General features: G+C 46.6%; 1 protein-coding gene across 1 annotated transcript in view; it reads right to left on the reverse strand.

Moving 5' to 3' along the window:
* The window catches only part of GRAMD2B (GRAM domain containing 2B), a 60,376-nt gene extending 37,100 nt beyond the window's left edge, over positions 1–23,276 (reverse strand). Inside the window, exon 1 of the mRNA XM_081880508.1 lies at positions 23,077–23,276. Coding sequence (XP_081736634.1) covers positions 23,077–23,204 — 128 coding nt within the window. The 5' untranslated portion in view covers positions 23,205–23,276. The remainder of the gene's footprint in view (positions 1–23,076) is intronic.
* Positions 23,277–23,673: the final 397 nt, after the last annotated feature.

Below are 23,673 nucleotides of genomic sequence, written 5' to 3' on the forward strand. Positions count from 1 at the left end.
TGGGTGGTTTCCAACTTATATAAAAATATTAAACATTAAAAAAAGTTCTGTATACCAGGGCTGCCTTCGGATGGGACACCCTACCATACCCTCCAACATTTCTCCCATGAAAATAGGAATGATCTGAGGAAAAGCAGGACATTCCAGGATCAAATCAGAAATGGGGACGGCTTCTGTAAATCTGGGGACTTTTCTTGGAAAACAGGGACACTGAGAGGGTCTGGCAGGTGCTATACAGATGTTGGATTCCAAGTCCCATCAGGCTCAGTCGGTCTGGCCAAGGGTATGGTACCATGGCTGCATCTGGAGTACGCTATGTTTGCTACCCCTGCTATACAAATAATTGAAAGCTGGTGAAAATACACAATCTGTGAAAATGCATAATTAATTTGGTCTTTGCTTGTTGGGAATATGCAAAGACTAAATCCCTATGAACGACAAAAGCAGAAAGATCATGCAGATTGCAAAAGCGGCTATTTCTCCTTAGAGAGACCCTTTTCAATTGCTCTTTGGGTATCCATACTCTGTGTAGCATGGAAGATTCTTGGCTCATTTGGATATTACTGCAGGCCCAATCAATTTTGGACTGCTTCTCATTCATTAACCAGAGGCCGTTGCTCAGGAATGGGCTATGGAATGGGCAGGCTTGCTGGAGCTGATGTGGTTTGTATCCCACAATGTCTGGAGGGCATCAGGACATGTGCTTGTTCTTGCACAAAGTATGTGCTTCAACTACAGACGACAAAAGGTGTGAAGGGAGAGTCTAAGCCCATCCATCAGACATGTTGAGACTCTTCCTCTTTGTGTCTTGCTCATTGCTGATATAAACCTGATGCCCCCCTTTTTGGACAGGAGGGGAATGGGCATAGCCAGGATTTTTTTTGGGGGGGGGAACAGAGCCTCAGTTAGCCTATGTATTTTTTATTGATTAAGGGAGGGCAGCTACCCCCCCCGTCCCCACTTGGCTGTTTCCCTGTGCTTGCTGTATGGTTTGAGTTCTCATACATTTGCAGTGTTATGAATTTTTTTTGGGGGGGGGGGTAGACTCTCCATATACAGTGGTACCTCGGGTTAAGTACTTAATTCGTTCTGGAGGTCCGTACTTAACCTGAAACTGTTCTTAACCTGAAGCACCACTTTAGCTAATGGGGCCTCCTGCTGCTGCTGCGCCCCGGAGCACGATTTCTGTTCTCATCCTGAAGCAAAGTTCTTAACCTGAAGCACTATTTCTGGGTTAGCGGAGTCTGTAACCTGAAGCGTATGTAACCCAAGGTACCACTGTACCTAAGTTTAATAAAGGGTCATAAAACCATAGAATTGTCAAGTTGGAAGGGACCGCAGGAATATTTTGCCCTACATGGGGGTCAAAACCCAGAGATTTAAGAGTCTGGTGCTCCACCAACTGAGCTAATCCAGCTAGGGTAAAATTTAGCTGCTTTTGGGAATATGAAGGGAAGATGCCAGGCCAGTGAAAAATACAGGCTGAACCAGTTCTCTTGTTCAGGAGATTGCTGATAGCGATGCCCTTATGAAAAACACAAGAAAAACGTAAGTACAGTACCGGGCCATTAAGAATGATGGATCATGCAGGCGCCTGTTTTCCCTGCAGCTGAGAAGTGGACAGAAGCAGAAGAATTGAGAGGGGCAGGTTGTCAGGGTCACAAGGGGCATGATACCACCCCAGGAAAAGAGGGTGTCCTTTTACAACAGAGGTTTGGGGAGCAAGGATTTTCTGGGAAGAAGGAGCAGGAAGAACTCCATGCAGAGACTGAAGGGCGGCAGAAAAGCTGGCTGGTTGGAGCAGGCTGTTACAGAGTGATATGGCGATGGCGCTTAGGATGCCTCTCAATCCAATGTTGCCCTGCTGGGGAGGACAAGCTCCTCAGGGGATGTAAATGTTGTGAACTCTCTCTCTGTGTATAAAGATTCAGGTTCTAAATAGTGTAAAATAAACTACATTTATTTTACATTTCATAAAGACCTGAGTCTCCACTGTGCCTCATTTTCTGCAAGAAACACAAACCCTGGTTAAGTGCCAAGACCCCTGGAATCCTGCTACTGCCCAGCAGCAATTGGGGTGGCCAGTAACACTATGCATGCTGGATAGGGCATTGATGTCCCTGTTGGTGTTAATAACGGATTAGGGCTAATCAGGTCCCTAAATTAACTGAGTAGCTGAAAAGACTTCGAAGGAGAGTAGGAAACAAGCGTGCAATCCCACAGCCTGTTCTCAGTTTCATATCCAGAGTTATGGATGCGAAGCATTTCCATTGGCACTGGTCCTCTGCAGGTACTGCAACATAGGCACAAGACATGCAGAATTGAAGTGGAAACTGCCAGGCCCAGATCCTGAGGGAGATTCTTTAAGTGATGTACAGACGAGACAATTCAGCCAGGTGCAGATTTCCTGGCTCCTGTGGCAACAAAGAGAGAAGCCACACTTGGTGACGTTCTTCCTTCTCTCTGTGCAACCCGTAAAGACCCAGAAGTCCTCTTAGACTAGGGTTACCAGATTATTTCCAATGAATCTAGGGACACTTTAAATAACAAACAAATAAATAAATGAATAATACACGTTCGGGACATTGATGCTGCAGCGATTGCGGTGGCAGAGGGTATGGCTGCCGCTTTGACCTCAACCTCCACGTTTCCCCTTTGAGGCTTCTATCTCCTTTCTCCATGAGCCTGGGCACCCCTGAGTTGTTGGTTCTTTGGCGGTGGTGGTGGGGAAGCGGTGTGCGTGGGTCAGGCATGGAAGGTGGAGAAGGAGGGTCAAGAGCAGCGGCGGTGGTGAGGTTCAGGCAGCGCAATGACTCCTTTCCCATCGGAGCAGCCCCAATCTCATTCCTACTTGCGTCCAAGCAGGAGGGGGCGGGGATCCCTCAGCTGGGAAGGGAGGCTTCCCGTTGGCTAACTGAGAGATCCCTGCCCCTTCCTGCTTGCACGCAAGCTCTGATAGGCAGCGTGAAGCCTCCCTTCCCAGAAGCTGGGAGGCTGCTCCGATAGGCTGCATTTCCCGGGGACATTAAATGAAATCCGGGGACATTCCGGGGATGGAATTTGTCCAGGGATTTATTCATAAATCTGGGGACTATCCTTGGGAAACGGGGACGTCTGGTAACCCTATCTTAAAGGCTGAACCTGGCAACTTTATATGCAATGCCACCACTTGGAGAATCCATGGATTGGAACCTGTGCAAATTTGGACAAGATGGATTCTTGCATGGGGTTCCAGATTTTTGAGGAGTGAAGTCAATGAACTACTCCCCATTCAACGGCCATTAAAAAATTAATGTTTTAAAGGGGCCTTAAGTTTCAAACCCGCAGAGTCTTATAAAAGATAAATAGGAAACTGAGCAGTTGCCAATGCAGATGGAAAATCTTCTCAAACTGTGAGCTTTTATTCTGCGGCAAGATCTTGTTACGCAACTACGCAGCTCAATAGTAGCTGTATTATTATGTAGTCTTAATAGCCTATGTATTATGGATGCGGGGAAAACATCTCTGTGAAAAGCCAATGCAGCACAATTGGAAGCCCCTATTCAGTAGAGCAATCCACACCCTAAACGGCCCATCTAGATGATTGACAAAATTGCATCTCGCCCACTTAGCATGACATTGTAGCCATGATTTAGATTAGAATATAGCAATGCTACATACAGGGCTGAACAGTACCCGCTTGAACAAATCTACCATTGTTACATTTTAATTCTTTTTTTACTTGTACTGAGATCCGTTCTTCATGTTTTTCATAGCCGTTCTGAAATCCTGCATAATTTCGGATCTTGAGGTCTTAACCCATCTGCTCTGAACTTCGGAGAATGTTAGATTGGCACAAAGTCCTGCTTCTCCCCGAAGCCTTCCAACATACGCAGAGAGTTAGCAACAGGAATTTCTATCATTCGCAGAGCACTTTGGAGAATGTTAAGCAGCAGAGGCTCCCACTCTTTCTTATCTTTGTGAGGCTGCTGTCAAATCTCCTTCTTCCCTAAGTGCTTTGTGCATACCAGAGGGAGGGAGCTGGTGGAGAGGCCACACAGTGGAAAGCCAATATTTATAGGGTGTTATGTACATGGATGGGAAGCGGGTGGCGCTGTGGGTAAAAGTCTCAGCGCCTAGGGCTTGCCGATCGAAAGGTCGGCGGTTCGAATCCCCGTGGCGGGGTGCGCTCCCACTGCTCGGTCCCAGCGCCTGCCAACCTAGCAGTTCGAAAGCACCCCCGGGTGCAAGTAGATAAATAGGGACTGCTTTATAGCGGGAAGGTAAACAGCGTTCCGTGTGCTGCGCTGGCTCGCCAGATGCAGCTTGTCACGCTGGCCACGTGACCCGGAAGTGTCTCCGGACAGCGCTGGCCCCCGGCCTATAGAATGAGATGGGCACACCAACCCCGGAGTCTGTCAAGACTGGCCCGTATGGGCAGGGGTACCTTTACCTTTTATGTACATGGATAAATTGGCATTTTATATTCAAATCAGACAAGACAGAATTATCAAGTCAGTCTTTGATAGATGGTTTGTGCCTTAAGGAATAACAAGGGCTTCTGCAAGGATGTTTTGGGGAGGGGGAGATTAAAAACAAAACAAAAGGGGGAGCAGGCTAATTTCTTTATCTTTTCTTTTTCGTTTTTGAATATTTTATTAGTTGAATATAAGAACAACAAATAATCAAATACAAGCAATCAAATACAGTTTTCCCCTAACCCCCCCCCAAAAAAACCAGCCCCAACTATGTTCAGGTAATTACGTTAGTAATATAATCAAATAAAAAATTATTTATACAGTTGCTGGTTTAAAAAATATCATTCCACATGCTCCCATGTGTCTTAGGTCGTTTAAATGCATGTTCTGTCTTTGATGCATAGCTAATAAAGGAGGACCACGTTATGAAAAAGTTAAGTAGTTTCTCACGTTGTTTTCTTTCACGTACCCTTTCTGTTAACTTTTCCATCAAAATTAATTCCCAGACATAAGCATACCAAACTTCTTTTTTTAAAAAAATAATATTTATTCAAATTTTAAAGATTACAAAGAGAAAAGAAAAAAAAGAAAAAAAGAAAAATAAAGACAGAAAAAATACAAACAATTTAAAAAAAAACCCAGCTCAAACCTTTACATAACTTTCTTTCCTTTGCTTATTTCCTTGACCTCCTCACACCTCCCTTTTTTGTATTCTAGTTCAATTAGATATTTCAGCAAATCCTTTCCAGCTTTGTTTTTATCCTAATAATTTATCTTAATATACTGTAATTTTACATTCTCATCTTTCACCAATTAATTTTTTTTTACCTAATCCTTTATATCATTTCTGCTAAAACCACATTACTTCATTCCAACATCCTTCTAACATTCCTTAATTTTGCAATGTTTCTTTAAATAAACTTTAAATTTTTCCCAATCTACTTCCACCAACATAAGCGTACCAAACTTCATATAGGTTCACGTTTAATGTCCTCCAGTGTCTAGCAACAGCAAGACGTGCTGCAGTTATAAGATGCACAAGTAAGTCTTTGTCTCTAAGATTTTGTGAGGCTAATTTCTCAAAAAGAATGAGAAGAAGAAATGAGTACGTTTTGTCTCATCTCAGGTTTTTCAAATGCTAGAAATCTATCGTATTTAAAACGTGAAATCTAGAGGTTATGGTTCATCAAGGGAGAGACTAGCTCCTAGCTCCACTGTAGACATCTACAGTATGAGGAATAATTTAAGGCAAGCTAAAGGACTATAAAATGCCAGGTATCATTTCTGTAAATTTGTAGCTAATTTTGTAGTGCGTTTCTTCTTCCTCCTGTTGTGGATATATTCTAACAAACTTTCTGAAGTCAAAACCGCAGCATACAGTGCTGGAGAAATGTGATTTTGCTGCACTGCAAGTGCTGCCTTCAGGAATGGCGTTTATCCCATGCTGCATTTGACAAACCACTGCACAATGAATGAACAAAAAAGGGCATCATCTTGAAAGGTCTTGATCAGTTTAATTGGGGTCCTGTTTCTTTGCCAGGATCCAAAAGAGCTGCTTTAGGCACATCAAGGGCTTGGGACACATCTGGTGAGATTCTCCGTCCTTTTTTCATTGAACAGCAGGTTTCTGTGCTGCATCACACAGACAACCTTTGAAAGTTGCAGCTGCGAAAGTGATTTTCTGTGCCGCATGGGGTATAGACTGTTCCAGAAAAACAAGCTGAGCCACCACCACCGCCTCTGGCAGGCTGAACACTTTGGTTCTCAGGCATGGTTTTCAAATGGATCTTAAATAAAAATTCTGCCATGCATTTCTAACTTCAAGTGCACATGTTTTCAAATAGATACACCCAAACAGGATATTGCAATGTTTGGTCACAGAACTAGGTTTGTTTCCTATTCTGAAGATCGCCTTTCTGTTCTGTTTATATTCCTGGAGCCCGAGGGAGATATATAACACAGCTGCTGGCGACAAATTCTGACTTTAACATTTCACGGTTGTTATTAGTTTACTACAAACTGTTTCTAGAAACTAAGAAGCAAACCATAATAGCCAACCGCAACCCAAAAGGCTGTTTAAGGGGATGCCAACTGGTTCCATAGGAAGACCTCTCCTCATATGTTTTCCCCATATATGACAATGCCAGTCATGGTTCTCCTTCACCTAGCAATTATTTTACCTTCCACGTACCGTATTTTTCGCTCTATAAGACTCACCTGACCATAAGACGCACCTAGTATTTAGAGGGGGAATGCAAGAAAAAAAAAATTCTTTAAAGGGAGCGCTGAGCAGAGCCTGTATGCATCCCAGGCTCTGCTCAGCGCTCCCTTTCACGAGCTGCCAGGAGTGTGTGTGCGGCACTTGCAGGCGTTGCCCTTCTCCCTCCTTGGGGAAAATCCCTCAAGAGCCGCACACACGCTCCACGTTGCTCTTGGGGGCTTTTCCGGGAGGTGGGGGAAGGGACTGAGGGGCTAAGCCAGAAGCTAGAACAGCGAGAGGGAGCACTGCGCAGCGATCCCTCTTGCTGTTCCGGCTTCTGGGATAGTTGCGCAGCCTGCATTCGCTCCATAAGACGCACACACATTTCCCCTTACTTTTTAGGAGGGAAAAAGTGCATCTTATAGAGTAAAAAATACAGTATATGGTATTTCTTACCACGTGTTTCTCCAACCCGAGATATAACTCCTGATCCAGGTAGCCTGAATGACCTTGCCCAGGGATGGAGAATCTTTCTTCCTGCCTGAGGGCCAAAGCCCTTGTGAGCAACAGCCTTCAAAGGGTCAAATGCAAAAGGAGGTGGAGCAACAAATGGAAACTCTGCAAGCTAGTTTCTACACAAACTCCACCCTTCATCCAGGCAAATAAAAGCCATTATCAGAATTCAAGGACACATTCCAACCAGGCAAAACAGGGCCAGTGAGGGAAATAGCCTGGGTAGAGATGATGTGGCTTGGGAAGTGGTATGGTGTTGGAGGTTCCTGAGGGCCAGATACAGAAGCGTGGAAGATTGCATCTGGCCCCCAGGCCTGAGGTTACCTATCCCTGATCTAGCCCTAGTGGAACCTTCTGATGGGCAGCCTTCATACCAGGAAGCCTTCAGCAGGAAAATCCTATGTCTTGTGATGGAGCCCATTCCCATTTGTTTGCCAGGTCCCATCACGTTGATCGTGAGTTCACTGAATTCTGTCCTAGATTATCATACCCCTCAAGAACCCTGATTAAATTGGGTCATCCCATTTTGGGGTTTCGTGCCCATGTGTGACAGCACTGCGCCCCCAAAACATGTGTTTGGGAGCTCCATACTCTTGTGTGGATCACGTGGTTTGAGCGGAACCCAGAAGATGGGAGTCCTAGTTTTTAATCTGGATACATTGGAGGGTATGTTCACATGGTACACACTGGAAGTCTTTGTATTCTTTTCTCTTGACCTCTTTTTTTTTTTTTTTTGGCATTCTGCCCTCCTTGGAAAGACACAGAGTGTTTATGCACCCGTTTGCTAAATGCTTCTTTAAAGGCCCTGGCAACCTGAGGTCCCCTGTAATAGGCTCGGGTCTGCTTTGGAGTTAGTCCTTAGTTCTTATCCAATTGATATGGAAACACTTTGAACCTCTGTCTACCTGTGACCTTTGTCTCCTTTCTTTCAAGTTAGTGTTGCCCATATCTAACACCTTTCCCAGGAGGGCATGTGACCTAAGCTTCAGACTCTCTTACTCACCATAGCGCTGCATCTACCAGGGAAAAGAGTTTTGACATCTAGTTCACTGTTCCTAAAATCATCTCTATTTTTCATTTAGTCTTCTCCTTCCAGTTTTCCTGCCTGGCTCTAATAATCAACATGCTCTCCAGACCCTAGGCTCCGGGCCTTATGACAGGATGGAACCGTTCCAATGACAGGGAAAAACCCTATTGATTTGTTATGGTGAGCCATAAAAGGTTCATCACACTTCTCCTGAATGACTTCTCCTCAGTGACTTCCCTCCCACTGGATTGTTTCCACTATCACATGCTGTGAGTTGGCAGAACAACCTCTCCTTGCCTCGTTGGAGAACATTCCATTAACAACCATGAAACATTTACTATACCTTCTCCAGAACAGTCCTAGTCATGGAGCTCTGGAGGAAGGCTGCTTGATCAAATCTATCTAAATCTGTGAAACACTGTGCATTGGACTCAAACGCATAGACAAATGCTCTTCTTGATAGGGCTGTCATCCATAAACTACTCTGCTCCTTAGGCATTCCAGATCTCCCGGTTTTGCCTGCCCAGAAAAATGAACATCTGGAGGGGGGGGAAGGACAGTTTGCTTACCTGCAATTTATGTTCTTTATACTGTCATCTGTGCAGTCCCCTCACCCTCCTTTCCTGTCTCCTTTCCTTATGTGGGATAGGTAAAGGCAAAGGGACCCCTGATCGTTAGGTACAGTCGTGGCCGACTCTGGGGTTGCGGCACTCATCTCACTTTATTGCCCGAGGGAGCCGGCGTACAGCTTCCGGGTCATGTGGCCAACGTGACTAAGCCGCTTCTGGTGAACCAGAGCAGCGCATGGAAACGCCATTTACCTTCCCGCCGGAGTGGTACCTATTTATCTACTTGCACTTTGACGTGCTTTTGAACTGCTAGGTTGGCAGGAGCTGGGACCGAACAACGGGAGCTCACCCCGTCGCAGGGATTCGAACCACCGATCTTCTGATCGGCAAGTCCTAGGCTCTGTGGTTTAACCCACAGCGCCACCCGCTATGTGGGATACTCACATGGTAATGATAATGGAACTGGGCAGAAGAATGCTCACCCTATTCTTTCAAGCAGACTTTCTCTAGATGTTGCCCTCCAGATGTTGTTGGACTACAATGCCCATCACCCTAACTATTGGCCATGCTGGCAGAGGTTGATGGGAGTTGTAGTCCAAAATTATCATGAATGCACCAGGTTGAAGAAAAAAAAAAGCTACTTAAAGGCATGCACAAAAGGAGAATAATGTTCCCTTTGGAAGTATAAGCAAGGCTTGAGATGTCAGCATCTAGGCTTTTGGCCTAGAAAATGCACAGGCATTACTCATGGATTCTGGAGAAGAGGAACTGATACGTGTGACTGAGGAGACATTAGTTAGATATATGCGGTATTTGAATACCAAGAATACTACAGGAAGAGAGCTGGAGGAGTCTTAACCTTATTCACCATCACCACTCATATCTCTTCAGCAGCACTAATCAAATATATATGAGAAATGAATACCTTTCTCTTCCCTCATTGGCTCCTGATTGTCAGTTTTCAGCTGTTTATCTAATTACTGCCTCGGATCATTTGCCTGTCGCATAGCTGACAATGGTATGGATTTTGGCCAGCCTGAAATCCTCTCATTAAATTACTTAGAAGATCAAAGATTTGCGAATACAGTTGTGTGGAGTAACCACTTGCATAGCAAGAAGGATATAATTTTTTTTTTTTTAGCGGTGCTTCTGAGTAACAGAGAAAACCAAACTCTTAATTAGCTACACTTCAAAGAATGGATGTGACTGCCAACAGGTAATATAAAAATAAGGGGAAAGGGCACCACACCTGAACTAAAACTAAAACTACAAAAACCTGTAGTTTCAGCAGAATGCATTGAACATTTAGGGTGTACCTGTTCATGCACTTAATGCCACAGATGGATATGGGCATTGTTTTCTGTATACCTGAAGGAGCATCTCCACCCCTATCGTTCTGCCCGGATGCTGAGGTCCAGCTCCGAGGGCCTTCTGGCGGTTTCCTCACTCCAAGAAGTGAGGTTACAGGGAACCAGGCAGAGGGCCTTCTCGGTAGTGGCGCCTGCCCTGTGGAACGCCCTCTCATCAGATGTCAAGGAAATAAGCAGATACAGTGGTATCTCGGGTTAAGTACTTAATTCATTCCGGAGGTCTGCTCTTAACCTGAAACTGTTCTTAACCTGAAGCACCACTTTAGCTAATGGGGCCTCCCACTGCCGCTGGGCCGCTGGAGCACGATTTCTGTTCTCATCCTGAAACAAAGTTCTTAACCTGAGGTACTATTTCTGGGTTAGCGGAGTCTGTAACCTGAAGTGTCTGTAACCTGAAGCGTATGTAACCTGAGGTACCACTGTACAATGGTAACTCTGGGTGCGAATGAGATCCGTTCCGGAGCCCCGTTTGCATCCTGAAGCAAACACAACCCGCGTCTGTGCATCTGCGCATGCATGGGTCACGAATCACTGCTTCTACACATGCGCGTGACGTCATTTTGAGTGTCTGCGCATGCGCAAGTGCGGAAACCCGGATGTAACACGTTCCGTTACTTCCGGGTTGCCACGGAGGGCAGCCCGAAAATGCTCAACCTGAAGCTACTTCAACCCGAGGTATAATTGTATCTTATTTTTAAAAGACATCTGAAGGCAGCTCTGTTTAGGGAAGTTTTTAATATTTAATGCTGTATTGTTTTTAACACTCGATTGGAAGCCGCCCAGAGTGGCTGGGGAAACCCAGCCAGATGGGCGGGGTAATAATAATAATAATAATAATAATAATAATAATAATAATAATAATTATCCTCTGTATTGTAAGATCCTGAGAAAATCCATGACTGGCTCTGGTTTCCTGCAGCATGAGTAGTTGGCATACGTGTAGCAAGATGAATTTATGAAACAGCATCACATGCTATATATTGGCAGATCACGTTATTCATTCACTTACTCCATTTACAGCCCACCTTTCCTCGAAGGAGTTCAAGGCAGCAGCATCCCATTTTATGGTCACAATAAGTCCCGTGACGTAGGAGTGGCTGAGAGAGAACGACTGGCCCAAGGTCACCCCGTGATTTTCGTCACTGAATGGGGGTTGGAACCTAGGTCTGAGAATCAACCTAACCCACATGTTGTAAGGATGCCCAAGGGGGTTGTGGGGTCACATTGCAAATCCCTGCTTACTGCAGCCAATCCAAGCACTGAATAAATTCCAGCAACTAAAGCTTATCCTGCCGTAGAGACAAATCAACCGTTTCAGGAAGCACAAATAAATCTACAAAAATAATCTTTTGCAGTATTCTAAAACAGGATAGGGACGCAGGTGGCACTGTGGTCTAAACCGCAGAGCCTAGGGCTTGCCGATCAGAAGGTTGGCGGTTCGAATCCCCGTGACGGGGTGAGCTCCCGTTGTTTGGTCCTGGCTCCTGCCAACCTAGCAGTTTGAAATAGGTACCGCTCCGGCGGCTCCCGCTCCGGCGGGAAGGTAAACAGCGTTTCTGTGTGCTGCTCTGGTTTGCCAGAGGCGGCTTAGTCGTGCTGGCCACATGACCTGGAAGCTGTACGCCGGCTCCCTCGGCTAGTAAAGTGAGATGAGCAGCGCAACCCCAGAGTCGTCCGCGACTGGACCTAATGGTCAGGGGTACCTTTACCTTTACCTATAAAATATGATTACGAACTGGACAGGGATGTCTCCATCTTTTCAAAAGTATTTTTAGAAGGTTTTTTTTTCTTTTTTAAAAAGGAATCTGCCTATGTTAAAATACAAAGAAAACCAAATGGGAAAACATACTTGATACAGAACGATGAGGACCCTACTTTGAATGCCTTTACCAGCAGGAGAATCTTAAGAGGTTTTCAAAATATGCTGCAGGGTTTTGTTTTTTGCTTTTTGAGGAATTTTATTGTTTTGTATTGTAGTTTACCCCTGATTAATTGATGTTTGTATGTATGCACATGTATAATATATATATATGTATTTACAGAGAGAGACAAAGAATTCATTATTTTTGTAAACCGCTTAGAGGCTGTTTCAGTATTGAGCAGTATATAAATAAACATATGAAACAAATAGATCAGAATATTTGGCTGTTTGCTGCAACGCCAGCCATCATGATTAGCCCCCTTGAAATGAGATCAGAGTGCAGCAGAATCGATTTTCGCACAGTAAGTCTCATTATTTGGGACACAGGTCAGCTGGGCATGATCCAGACAAATATTGCTTGCTACACCACAGCCATTTTAGATTGATTCTGTCTCCATCCCCAAGTCACAGATACTTCATCATCGTGGAGACATGTCAAGATGTGCACTTGTATAAATGATAGTGCCCTTGCTAGAAACATCTTTTGGGTAAGGCCAAAACAGCAACGTAAACTCTGCTAGATGCTGAAGGTAAAAATACAATTCAGGAAGCAAACCTGATGGCCTCTTTTTCTTTCTATCTTTCTCAGGTCACAAACATGATGATTCCCAAGGGTATCTGTCTGGTGGCACTGTGTGGATAGCTTTCAAATATTATCTGTATAGTTAAATGATCTAGACAGCATCTTAAAAAGCAGAGACATCACCTTGCCAACAAAGGTCCATATAGTAAAAGCTATGGTTTTCCCAGTAGTGATGTATGGAAGTGAGAGCTGGACCATAAAGAAGGCTGATCGCCGAAGAATTGATGCTTTTGAATTATGGTGCTGGAGGAGATTCTTGAGAGTCCCATGGACTGCAAGAAGATCAAACCTATCCATTCTGAAGGAAATCAGCCCTGAGTGCTCACTGGAAGGACAGATCGTGAAGCTGAGGCTCCAATACTTTGGCCACCTCATGAGAAGAGAAGTCTCCCTGGAAAAGACCCTGATGTTGGGAAAGATGGAGGGCACAAGGAGAAGGGGACGACAGAGGACAAGATGGTTGGACAGTGTTCTCGAAGCTACCAGCATGAGTTTGACCAAACTGCGGGAGACAGTGGAAGACAGGAGTGACTGGCGTGCTCTGGTCCATGGGGTCACGAAGAGTCGGACATGACTAAACAACTAAACAACAACAGTTAAACGATTTCTAGAGTTATATCTGTCTATCCCAGGGGTCGGCAAAGTTTTTGTGGCTTGGGCTGGTTCACGGTCCTGCAGACGCCGCGATGGGCTGGAGAGTGCGCACGCACGCATGCGCAAATGCTATTTCCGGTGCTCCTTCCGGTGCAGAGGAGGCGTGCGCAGCTTCCTATTGGCTGCAGGACCTTCCTGCAGCCAATGGGAAGCCAGCCAGCGTCACAGAAGGCGGTCCCCGCTCTGCTCTATGCCGGTTTAGCATGGCGCACGGGAACCGACTGAGCAGGTGGTGGGGGTCCCTGAGTGGGCAGTGGGGGTCCATGGGCTGGTTAAACAACCCCCATAGGCCGCTTGTGGCCCATGGGCCTGAGGTTGCCAACCCCTGCTCTATCTGTTATAGGAGAGCTTTTTTTCAGCCAAAACTTGCCGGAACTCAATTCCGGTACCTCTCATGTAGGAGCCATTCCAAGAGAACAAGGGATGTGTTCATGGTGAGTTCCGACACTTCTTTTTCTAGAAAAAGAGCACTGGTTATAGGATCCAGAGCAGGTCAGGCATTTGCTATAATGAAACAGGATTGTTGGGCTATAGCAAATATCAACAAATTAGTGTGCATCTCTCTCTGTGTGTACATGTATGCCTTCATTCAGAGAAATCCAAGTCTTTTGATGAGAAGGCATAGGATAAAAATGCTATATATTGATTAGCAGGGGAAAAGGGGAGCCAAACACACTGTTTTGATTGGCTGTTACGCAACTCTAATAGAATTGGTTTTCTTTCCTAAGGTGGGATTGCAAACGGCATTCTGAGAGTACTTTGAGCAGCTGGAAGTTGGGGAAGGAAGAGAAAGAGCGACTGTATGGAAGAGTTCACCCTTAACTACCGGTAATATGTAGGGTCTGTGACTTGTAGTTTAGGGGGGAAAGCAACCTAACAAAGATATCTACCAGGAATCAGAGGACAGGGTTTTTCTATTTTATTTTGATTACCTGCTCAGCTTGGCTGTCTGATTGCAGAATTAAAATTGCTTCTGCTAGAGAATGAAATACATGGCTGAACGTGCTTTTCTAGTGCGGTTTGGACAAATTCAATTTCCCTTTTCAAGGTTAGCAGCTTTCACGGCAACAGCCAGGTTACCTTTTTATACTTGAGGGGACAGGGTAACAGAAGGAAATTCATTAAGTGGTGGAGGTAGACTGGTATATATCTCATTCCTTTCAGGATGAGTTGTGATAGTCCCAAGACTGGCAGAAGGCCCAAACAACACTGCGTTGCAAACAATCCACTTCCATAAGTACCTTGAGAACGCTGACTGTCCATAGGTACAGAGAATACACCATACAATACAGTCATACCTCGGGTTACAGACGCTGTGAGATTTCGGGTTGCGCACCGCGCTGAACCTGGAAGTACTGGAACTGGTTACTTCTGGGTTTCGGTGCTTGCACACACACAGAAGCGCTATATCGTGCTTTACACATGCACAGAAGCGGCGAATTGCAACCCGCGCATGCGCAGGTTGCGAACGTGCTTCCCGCACGGATCACGTTCGCAACCCGACCGTCCACTGTACTTTAAATATACCACAAGCAGATCAGAGTCTAAGGCTGTGTATGCACTAACCCATCTGTAGCACAAAAATGTGTGTTTTTTTAATCAATCCAGAATTATACATGCTCATCCTCAACATATGCCCCAGGTGATGCCAAGCGAAATGAGACAGGAATGGCAGCATCTGCCCAAGGGCGAGGAGGATTCTTAGGTGAGGGTGGAGATAGCTCTAGTGGCGACTGGGAGAAGCATTTTAAAACAAGTGGGAGGGCTGTGTCCAGTGCTTTTAAAAAAAAAGTTTAAGGGTACTCTCATTTTGACTCAAGAAAACCACCATTTTATAGTTCAAATCGGGAAAAGTGAATACAATAAACGAACTGTTATGTACTGAGTTGAATAGGATCCAAACTGCAGCAGTCTGATTGGTCCTAGAACAATAGGCTCCAAAAGGCAGCAGTCTGATTGGTCCTAGAACAATAGGATTCAGAATGCAGCAGTCTGATTGGTCCTAGAACAATGCAGCAGTATGATTGGTTAGCAGGAACCACCCAATCATGCTCCAGATAGAAGTGAATCCACAACCTGATTGGCCTACAGTAGAATCCTGGAATTAGCCAATCATGTGCAGCCCATTGTGTAAATAATGTATATAAAGCAGATACTTTGAGGGGACATTCATTCATTCCTCCTCACCACTATGAGCTGAATAAAGAGCATGAAATCACTTTGCGACTCTGAGTATATTTCACTGGCGACGAGGATGGGATCCCGCTGAGCTGACTGCCACACACAGCACCGCAGCACCGCCACCTGCCGCACCGCTGCCTCGCACCGTGTATCCAGGCTTCAGCTCCGGGACACAAGGAACTCAGAATGGCAACTGACAGCAGCTTCTCGCCATTCAACCCAGCATCTGGAGACTGGGAAGCGTACGCCTCCCGTTTCACCTTCCTCCTAGAAGCCAAAGGGGTCACCGATGAAGAAGATGCCAAGAAGAGGGCAATATTCTTCAGCGTCTGCGGAGAGGAGACATTTGAAATCGCCCGGGCTCTCCTTGCGCCTGAAGACGTCGCTACTGTTCCATACAAAACAATAATGGAACAGCTGAAGGGGCACTTTTCGCCACAGCCCTCAGTGGTGGCTCGTCGAAATGCCTTCTACGCAAAGCGGCAAGCCCCTGGGGAAACCATAACTGGGTTTGTGACCTCTCTCCGCCAAGCTGCCCGGTTCTGCAACTTCTCAGAGCTGGAGAACATGCTTCGTGACCGCCTTGTCGGTGGCCTGAAGGATGAGAAGCTGCAACGACGCCTGTACGCTAAGAAGAACCTAACGTTCCAGGTCGCTCTGGAGGAGGCCCTGGCAACGGAAGCTGCTGAGAGGTCGACGCAAGAGGCACGGCTGAGCCAGCCGTCCCAACCGAGGGTCCACCACGAAGACCTCACCAACGACTCGGGATCCGACAGGGAGGAGGTGCACCGAGTACAGCAGCGCACTCAAGCAGCCCACATACCACAGCTGCCTCGACGAGAAGGAGGGAACTGCGCAAGCTGTGGAGAAAGTCACGAGAGGAGGACCTGCCGTTTCCGCAACGCAGAGTGCAGGCAGTGCAGAAAATTGGGACACATCGCCCGGGTGTGTCGGGCTCGGCCCACCCGAAGCCAGGCATCAGATGACCAATCCAAGAGCCCCAGGTCCCGGGGCCCAACGCACCAAGGCAACTCGACGGAGCTCACAGACTTCCAGGTATACCAGTTGCCCCACCCCAACGTAGAGAAAATTTATGTAGAGGTACAGATAGAGGGGGCCCCTTGCCGCATGGAGCTTGACACGGGTTCAACTCTATCCATAATCTCGGCAAGGACCTTAAGGAAACTGTGTCCTACTGGGGGTCCCAAACTCAGGCCGGCCCCATTCACCCTCCGGGACTTCCAGAAACGTAAGGTCCCCACAATGGGGGTGGGGACCTTCAGGGTGCAATACCGAGGGCGGACGCGGCAACTGGACTTGCTTGTGGTCAAGGGCCCCTACATTAGCTTACTGGGGTTGGCATGGTTTGGACCACTGGGACTAGCCATCACCGGGGTGAACCACATGAGCTTACAAGTGGACGTGGACGCCATATGCAAGGAGTTTCCGGGGGTTTTCGATGGGAAATTGGGACAGTATACGGGCCCCCCCATTGCTCTACAGCTTGACCCCGCAGTACGACCAGTCAGGCTCAAGGCCCGCCGGGTCCCATTCGCCCTGAAACCCCGTATAGACGAGGAATTGGACCGACTCGTGGAGCAAGGAGTGCTGGAGCCGGTGCCTAATGCCCCCTGGGAAACCCCAATCGTCACACCCGTCAAGCCTAATGGTTCGGTCCGCATCTGCGCAGACTACAAATGTACCATAAACAAGGCCCTCATGGCCCATGCATACCCAGTGCCAGTGGTCAGCCATGTCCTTGCCACCCTGGCTGGGTCGAAAATTTTTGGCAAGCTGGACTTGGCCCAAGCATATCAACAGCTGCCAGTAGATGAGGCCACAGCAGAGGCACAGACGATTGTGACGCACAGAGGAGCGTTCAGGGTAAAGCGGCTGCAATTCGGGGTCAGCGTGGCACCAGGCATATTCCAGAATCTAATGGACTCTCTCCTTAAAGGGATTCCTGGTGTCACCCCCTTCTTTGATGATGTGTTGATTGCCGGGCCCACACCAGAGGAGTTTGAGGACCGCCTCCGCACTGTTCTGCACCGTTTCCAGATGGTGGGTCTCAAGGTGAAGCGGGAAAAATGTCTACTAGGAGTGCCTCAAGTGGACTTTCTGGGATTTATGGTGGATGCAGAAGGGGTTCACCCGACTGGGGACAAGGTACGGGCCATTTGTGATGCCCCAGCGCCCAAGAACAAGACTGAACTTCAGGCCTTCTTGGGATTATTGAACTTTTACCATTCCTTCCTTCCCCACAAGGCGGCGGTAGCGGAGCCCCTACACAGACTCCTGGACAAGCGGGCCCCTTGGGTGTGGGGCCAGCGCCAGGAGGCCGCATTCCAGGCAGTCAAGGACTTGCTTGTCTCAAACTCGGTCTTGGCACACTTCGACGAGAGGCTGCCGGTGGTGCTAGCATGCGACGCCTCGCCCTATGGCATCGGCGCTGTCCTGGGACACCAACTCCCGGATGGAAGAGAGGTACCGGTAGCATACTTTTCCCAGACACTCAACGAAACCGAGCGGAACTACTCGCAAATCGACAAGGAGGGTCTGGCAATCGTGAAGGGAGTAAAAAAATTCCATGATTTCTTGTACGGGCGGCCCTTCACCGTGGTGACTGACCACAAGCCGTTGCTTGGCTTGTTTGCCCCCGAAAAGCAGACCCCCCAAGTGCTGTCTCCTCGCGTCCTCAGGTGGTCAATTTTCCTTGCCAGCTACCAGTATGCACTGATTCACCGCCCTGGAAAGGCGATGGGCCATGCAGACGCCCTCAGCAGGCTACCACTACCGGAAACAGGCCCCGACCCAGCACCTGCACAAGAGGTTATGAGCCTGGAGCTGCTTCCTGACCGCCCCATTCAGGCACAAGAAGTTGCACACCATTCCAAGAAAGATAGGGTCATCTCCCGGGTCCTGGACTGGGTGTGGAGGGGATGGCCCAGCCGCAGCCCCGGGCCAGAATTCGCCGGCTACACAACCCGCAAACATGAACTGTCAGCCCACAAGGGGTGCCTGTTATGGGGAAGCAGGGTCGTTGTTCCCCAGCCCCTCCGCAAAAGGGTCCTCACAGCCCTACACGAGACACACCCAGGGGTAGTAAGAATGAAGGCCCTTGCCAGGAGTTATGTGTGGTGGCCGGGGATCGACGGAGAGATAGAGGCCTGGGTCAAACACTGCCAGGCCTGCCAGGAATCCCGCCCAGATCCCCCAAGGGCCCCAGTCCAGTCCTGGGAGTCCGCCCGAGCACCATGGTCACGCCTGCATGTGGACTTCGCTGGCCCCTTTCAGGGGAAAACATTCTTCATAGTGGTGGACTCCTACACCAAATGGCTGGAAGTCGCACTGGTACCGTCCACTTCTACGTCCGCAGCCATCCGGGTACTACGCAGGCTGTTTGCAACCCACGGGCTCCCTGACACTCTCGTCTCAGACAACGGGACTGCATTTACATCAGGAGAATTTCAAACCTTCACAGTGCAGAACGCCATCCGCCACATCCGTTCGGCGCCATTCCACCCTGCCACCAATGGCCAAGCAGAACGCATGGTGCGGACCACCAAGGACACCCTTCGCCGCATGACGCAAGGGGATTGGGAGTACCGCCTTGCCACATTCCTTCTAGCACAGCACAGCACCCCCAGCTCAACGACTGGCCGGAGCCCCGCTGAACTACTAATGGGTCGGCGCCTTGCAATCAGATTGGACCGCCTTCACCCCGATAGAGCTCAGGATGAGGTAGTGGTGGGGGAAGGCAGGAACCCCCGGACCTTCGAGGCCCAGGACCCAGTGTACGCAAAGAATTTTGGGGCAGGCCCTGCATGGGTACCTGCCACAGTCACCAGGGTCACGGGCCCCGTGTCGTACGAGGTGCTAACAGATGGGGGGCAATGCTGGCGCCGCCACTGCGACCAGATACGGCGACGATTCCCGGGAGAAAACCAGGAGGAGGAGGACAGGTCAGAGGAGTCCCAAGGGAACAGTGGGGCAGTGAGGCCCATAGAGCAGCAGGGGCAAGCAGGAGAGGCAGAATCAGTAAATACAGAGAGGACCCGCGAGGCCGAAAGGACACCGGAACCAGAACCACGACTGAGCGAGCCGGTTGCGCCAGACCAAACAGCCCCATCCTTGGAACACGAGCCAGAACCTGAACCCCGGACCAGGGAACACCCCAGGCCGCAACGCACACGTAGGCCACCGGCGTACCTTGAGGACTATGAATGCGACCTTCCGGGCAGGACTGGAACTTAGAGGGGAGGGGTGTTATGTACTGAGTTGAATAGGATCCAAACTGCAGCAGTCTGATTGGTCCTAGAACAATAGGCTCCAAAAGGCAGCAGTCTGATTGGTCCTAGAACAATAGGATTCAGAATGCAGCAGTCTGATTGGTCCTAGAACAATGCAGCAGTATGATTGGTTAGCAGGAACCACCCAATCATGCTCCAGATAGAAGTGAATCCACAACCTGATTGGCCTACAGTAGAATCCTGGAATTAGCCAATCATGTGCAGCCCATTGTGTAAATAATGTATATAAAGCAGATACTTTGAGGGGACATTCATTCATTCCTCCTCACCACTATGAGCTGAATAAAGAGCATGAAATCACTTTGCGACTCTGAGTATATTTCACGAACAAAAGTACAAAGATTCACAAAATGTTTAGGGCTATGCGTACCCCTGCGTACCCCCAGAAAAAAGCACTGGGTGTGCCATACATTGGGGTTCTTTTGCTCAAGCTTAAGCTTAGCTACCTATCCTAGCCTCTGCCAAGGTATCTTTTGAGCCTTCAGCTTGTAACCTGAGCTGATGCAAAGGTCATGTGCTAACTTCCTTGATACAACTATCAGGATTTCCTGAACAGTGAGTCCAAGTCTTTTGTTTGAGGGTAGGAATCAGGACCTTCTAGATCCTGCTGTCCACAAGGTGTGGTTACTTGATATTGAGTTGGAAACCCTTCCCATGATTAGGTCATCCATGCTTCTTACACATGCCCCAAGTGGAGAAAGGAAGCGGTGATTTTGGTCTTGGTATATTCCCACCTATAGCATCAATGGGCAGGTGCGCCCATTTCAAAAGGACACACCATGGGGTAAAACAACGAACTTTTATTTTCACAGCAAAACTAGTTTTTTAAGAAACACTTTTCAAGAGCAAAAATATGCAGTAGAACTAGATTTTGTGTGGACTACGATATAAAAAAGCAAGCACTCAGTTTCTATTGATTCTAGAATAAAATGTTGTGTGGCTGCAGCTTCTATCAAGATAGCTGGTGCCCATTTTATTTAGCTTGACTTAATTGCCCGCTGCTGATTCAACACAAAGCACACAGAAATGATTTCATTTCTCAGCGTTATTGGCAGTTGTTGATATTCAATAGCTGATTCGAACGAGACATCTAATTTGGGAGGGGAGATGGAATATTTGCTTCTGTACAATTTCTCACATTTGCTACGTCAGCAATATCAAAGTGTCTCATCAACAGTTTGATAGCATTATGTAAGGATGCCAAAGTTCTTGCTTGTGGAAGCTTCATGGTGCAACCGTGAAACTGATTCCTGCTACCTGTGCAGTAGGCTTAGATCTCATCCCAAAGTTGATTTAAAGTGCACTAGAAAGTGCCAGCTCCAGCATTTTTAGGGTGTGAGGAGAGAGGCTTGGGCAAGGTACCCCCAGTGTGTCTGTTAACCTAGGATATCCAAATCAAAAAATCTTTTGGTCCACATCTCATCTTTTGGGTGCTATGGCAGTACTGTGGGTTGGGGAGCTAGAGCACATTAGCTCTAGAGATGGGATAATTTGCCTATTTCCAATCCACTACAGTGGTACCTCGATTTACAGATGCTTCAGGTTACATACGCTTCAGGTTACATACTCCGCTAACCCAGAAATAATACCTCGGGGTAAGAACTTTGCTTCAGGATGAGAACAGAAATTGTGCTCCGGCGGCGGGAGGCCCCATTAGCTAAAGTGGTGCTACAGGTTAAGAACAGTTTCAGGTTAAGAACGGACCTCCGGAACGAATTAAGTACTTAACCCGAGGTACCACTGTACTGTCATTTTAATGTATTTTACTCAGTTCTGTTGAATTACTTAGGGTTGCCATATGTCTCGGACATAGCTGGTATTTGGCCTTCGCAAACAGTGTCTGGGAGAAAAATGGTTAAATGTCCGGGAAATCCAGACATATGGCCACCCACGTTGGGAATGTCGATTTGGGTGAATTTAATAATAAAAAAGCTCAACAACTCAAAAAGATCAACAACCTTTGTGTCCGGATTTTCACTTTTTGAAATTTGGCAACGCAAATGTACATTATACATTTTTTTTAAAAAGAAACCAGAATGCACATATAAATGCATACTATTTATATATTTAAAGCCCCAAGAACTGTTAGAACAGCCAGAAAGTGACAAAATCTAGTTGAAAGCGTGATTCCCATCTGTACATTAGTCTGCGAGGTGTGGATTGGTTCATTTCATGTAGGAATGAATAAAGATCAAATTCTTCATGCACCCCTATTTCCGTCATATCTACTATGGTAGTGAAAATGAAGCTTGTGTGGGAAATGTAAAGAAAAATAAGGTACTTTCTATCATATCTGGCGGACCTGCCCCAAGGTGAAAGACTTCTGGGAGAAGATTTATAATGAATTGAAAAAAATGTTGAAATATACATTTATTAAAAAACCAGAGAGGCCTTTCTTCTTGGAATAACAGGTCTGGAATTGCCCAAGAAAGATGTTAAATTATTTTTGTATGCCATAACTGCTGCTCAAATTTTATTAGCTAAGAATTGGAAAACACAAGAAGTACCAGCGGTGGAAGATTGGCAGATGAAGATGATGGACTTTTCGAAGCTAGCCGACCTGACTGGAAGAGTCCGCGACCAGAAGGAGGAGGACTACCAGGAAGAATGGATGAAATTTAGTTAAATATGTTAAGTTAAACTAATTGGAAAAATTTGCAAATACCAGATAGGTTTAGGATTTAAATACGTAATGTGATGAATCAATATGTTTAATGTTGAATTGGAAAGAAAGAAAGATGTTAGGTGATTAAGTTAATTTTTTAAGAATATTGGATTTGGAAATCCGTTAAAATGATATACATTGAAATTCAACCAGGGGGACACGAGGAAGTCACTTAACAATGTAACTAAATTTGATTTAATACGGTGGAGGTTTATGTTTGTTTTTTAAAAGGCCGGTTCGTTTATTATTATTTTTTTGAAAATTAATAAAAAATGAAGCTTGTGTGAATCCACTTCGCGTCTCATAACTGAGACTGAACTCTCTAAAACTGCCGATTAGATTAAATGGGGTGTGCCACAAATGCTTGCCTCTATTCGGTTATCCTAAAAGTGACCCTAAACATTTAATTATGGGGTCTGCCTTTACAGAATCTGAGCTTGGCCGGACCTGATCCTCGATGCAAAACTGAAACTTCATTAACATCCCAGGAGAAATGTGTCAGCTACACTGAGTGACCCACTTAGAAGCAGTAGATAATAATCCCTTGTGTCATTGGTAAGGTCATAATTATAAACCATTAGGTCAAAATACTCATGGAACGATTGGAAAGAATCTTTTAAACATACCTGATGAACACCGAACCAGTACTCTCGGTAGCGCTGAGGGGAGGGGGGTCATCGCTTGACTTGCGGGAGCGAGACTGTCGCTTAAAATGAAAGTCCAAGTCTTGGAGATCATGCATCTTCTTAACCATTTTAACAAAATTAAATGGCCGTTGGAAAAAGAATAAATGCTTCTCATCTGTCCCCAGACATATCCTTCTGCAGCACAGGTGTTTGCTGATATTTGACGTCGATTTTTATGTTGAACCTAGTTCAGGAAGGAGTTTTCTTTATGAGTTAATAAGTCACTTATTTGAACAATGTCACATGCCTCTTGTATACCTGTCTGAAGGCAGCCTTATTTACTTAGTACTAAAACCTAGGTATTAGTAATACTAATATACCGCTAAGGTGGCTAAGAAATCGAGCTATTTAAACATATATTCCTTTGGTAAACGAAGCAGTATTTGAAAGCCGTACTCTCGCAACATGGCTCATTAACCCGCTTCTATACAGAGCGGCATTGCTAAACACAGTTTGCCAAATCTGTGCAGTAAACTGAGTCTGGGTATTGGAAATGGGTTAAGTTTCTAAGCACTTGTAAATCCTGCCTCCCAGTGA

This window comes from Podarcis erhardii, assembly GCF_964252035.2.
Source record: "Podarcis erhardii genome assembly, chromosome: 11".
In the NCBI taxonomy this organism is placed as follows: domain Eukaryota; kingdom Metazoa; phylum Chordata; class Lepidosauria; order Squamata; family Lacertidae; genus Podarcis; species Podarcis erhardii.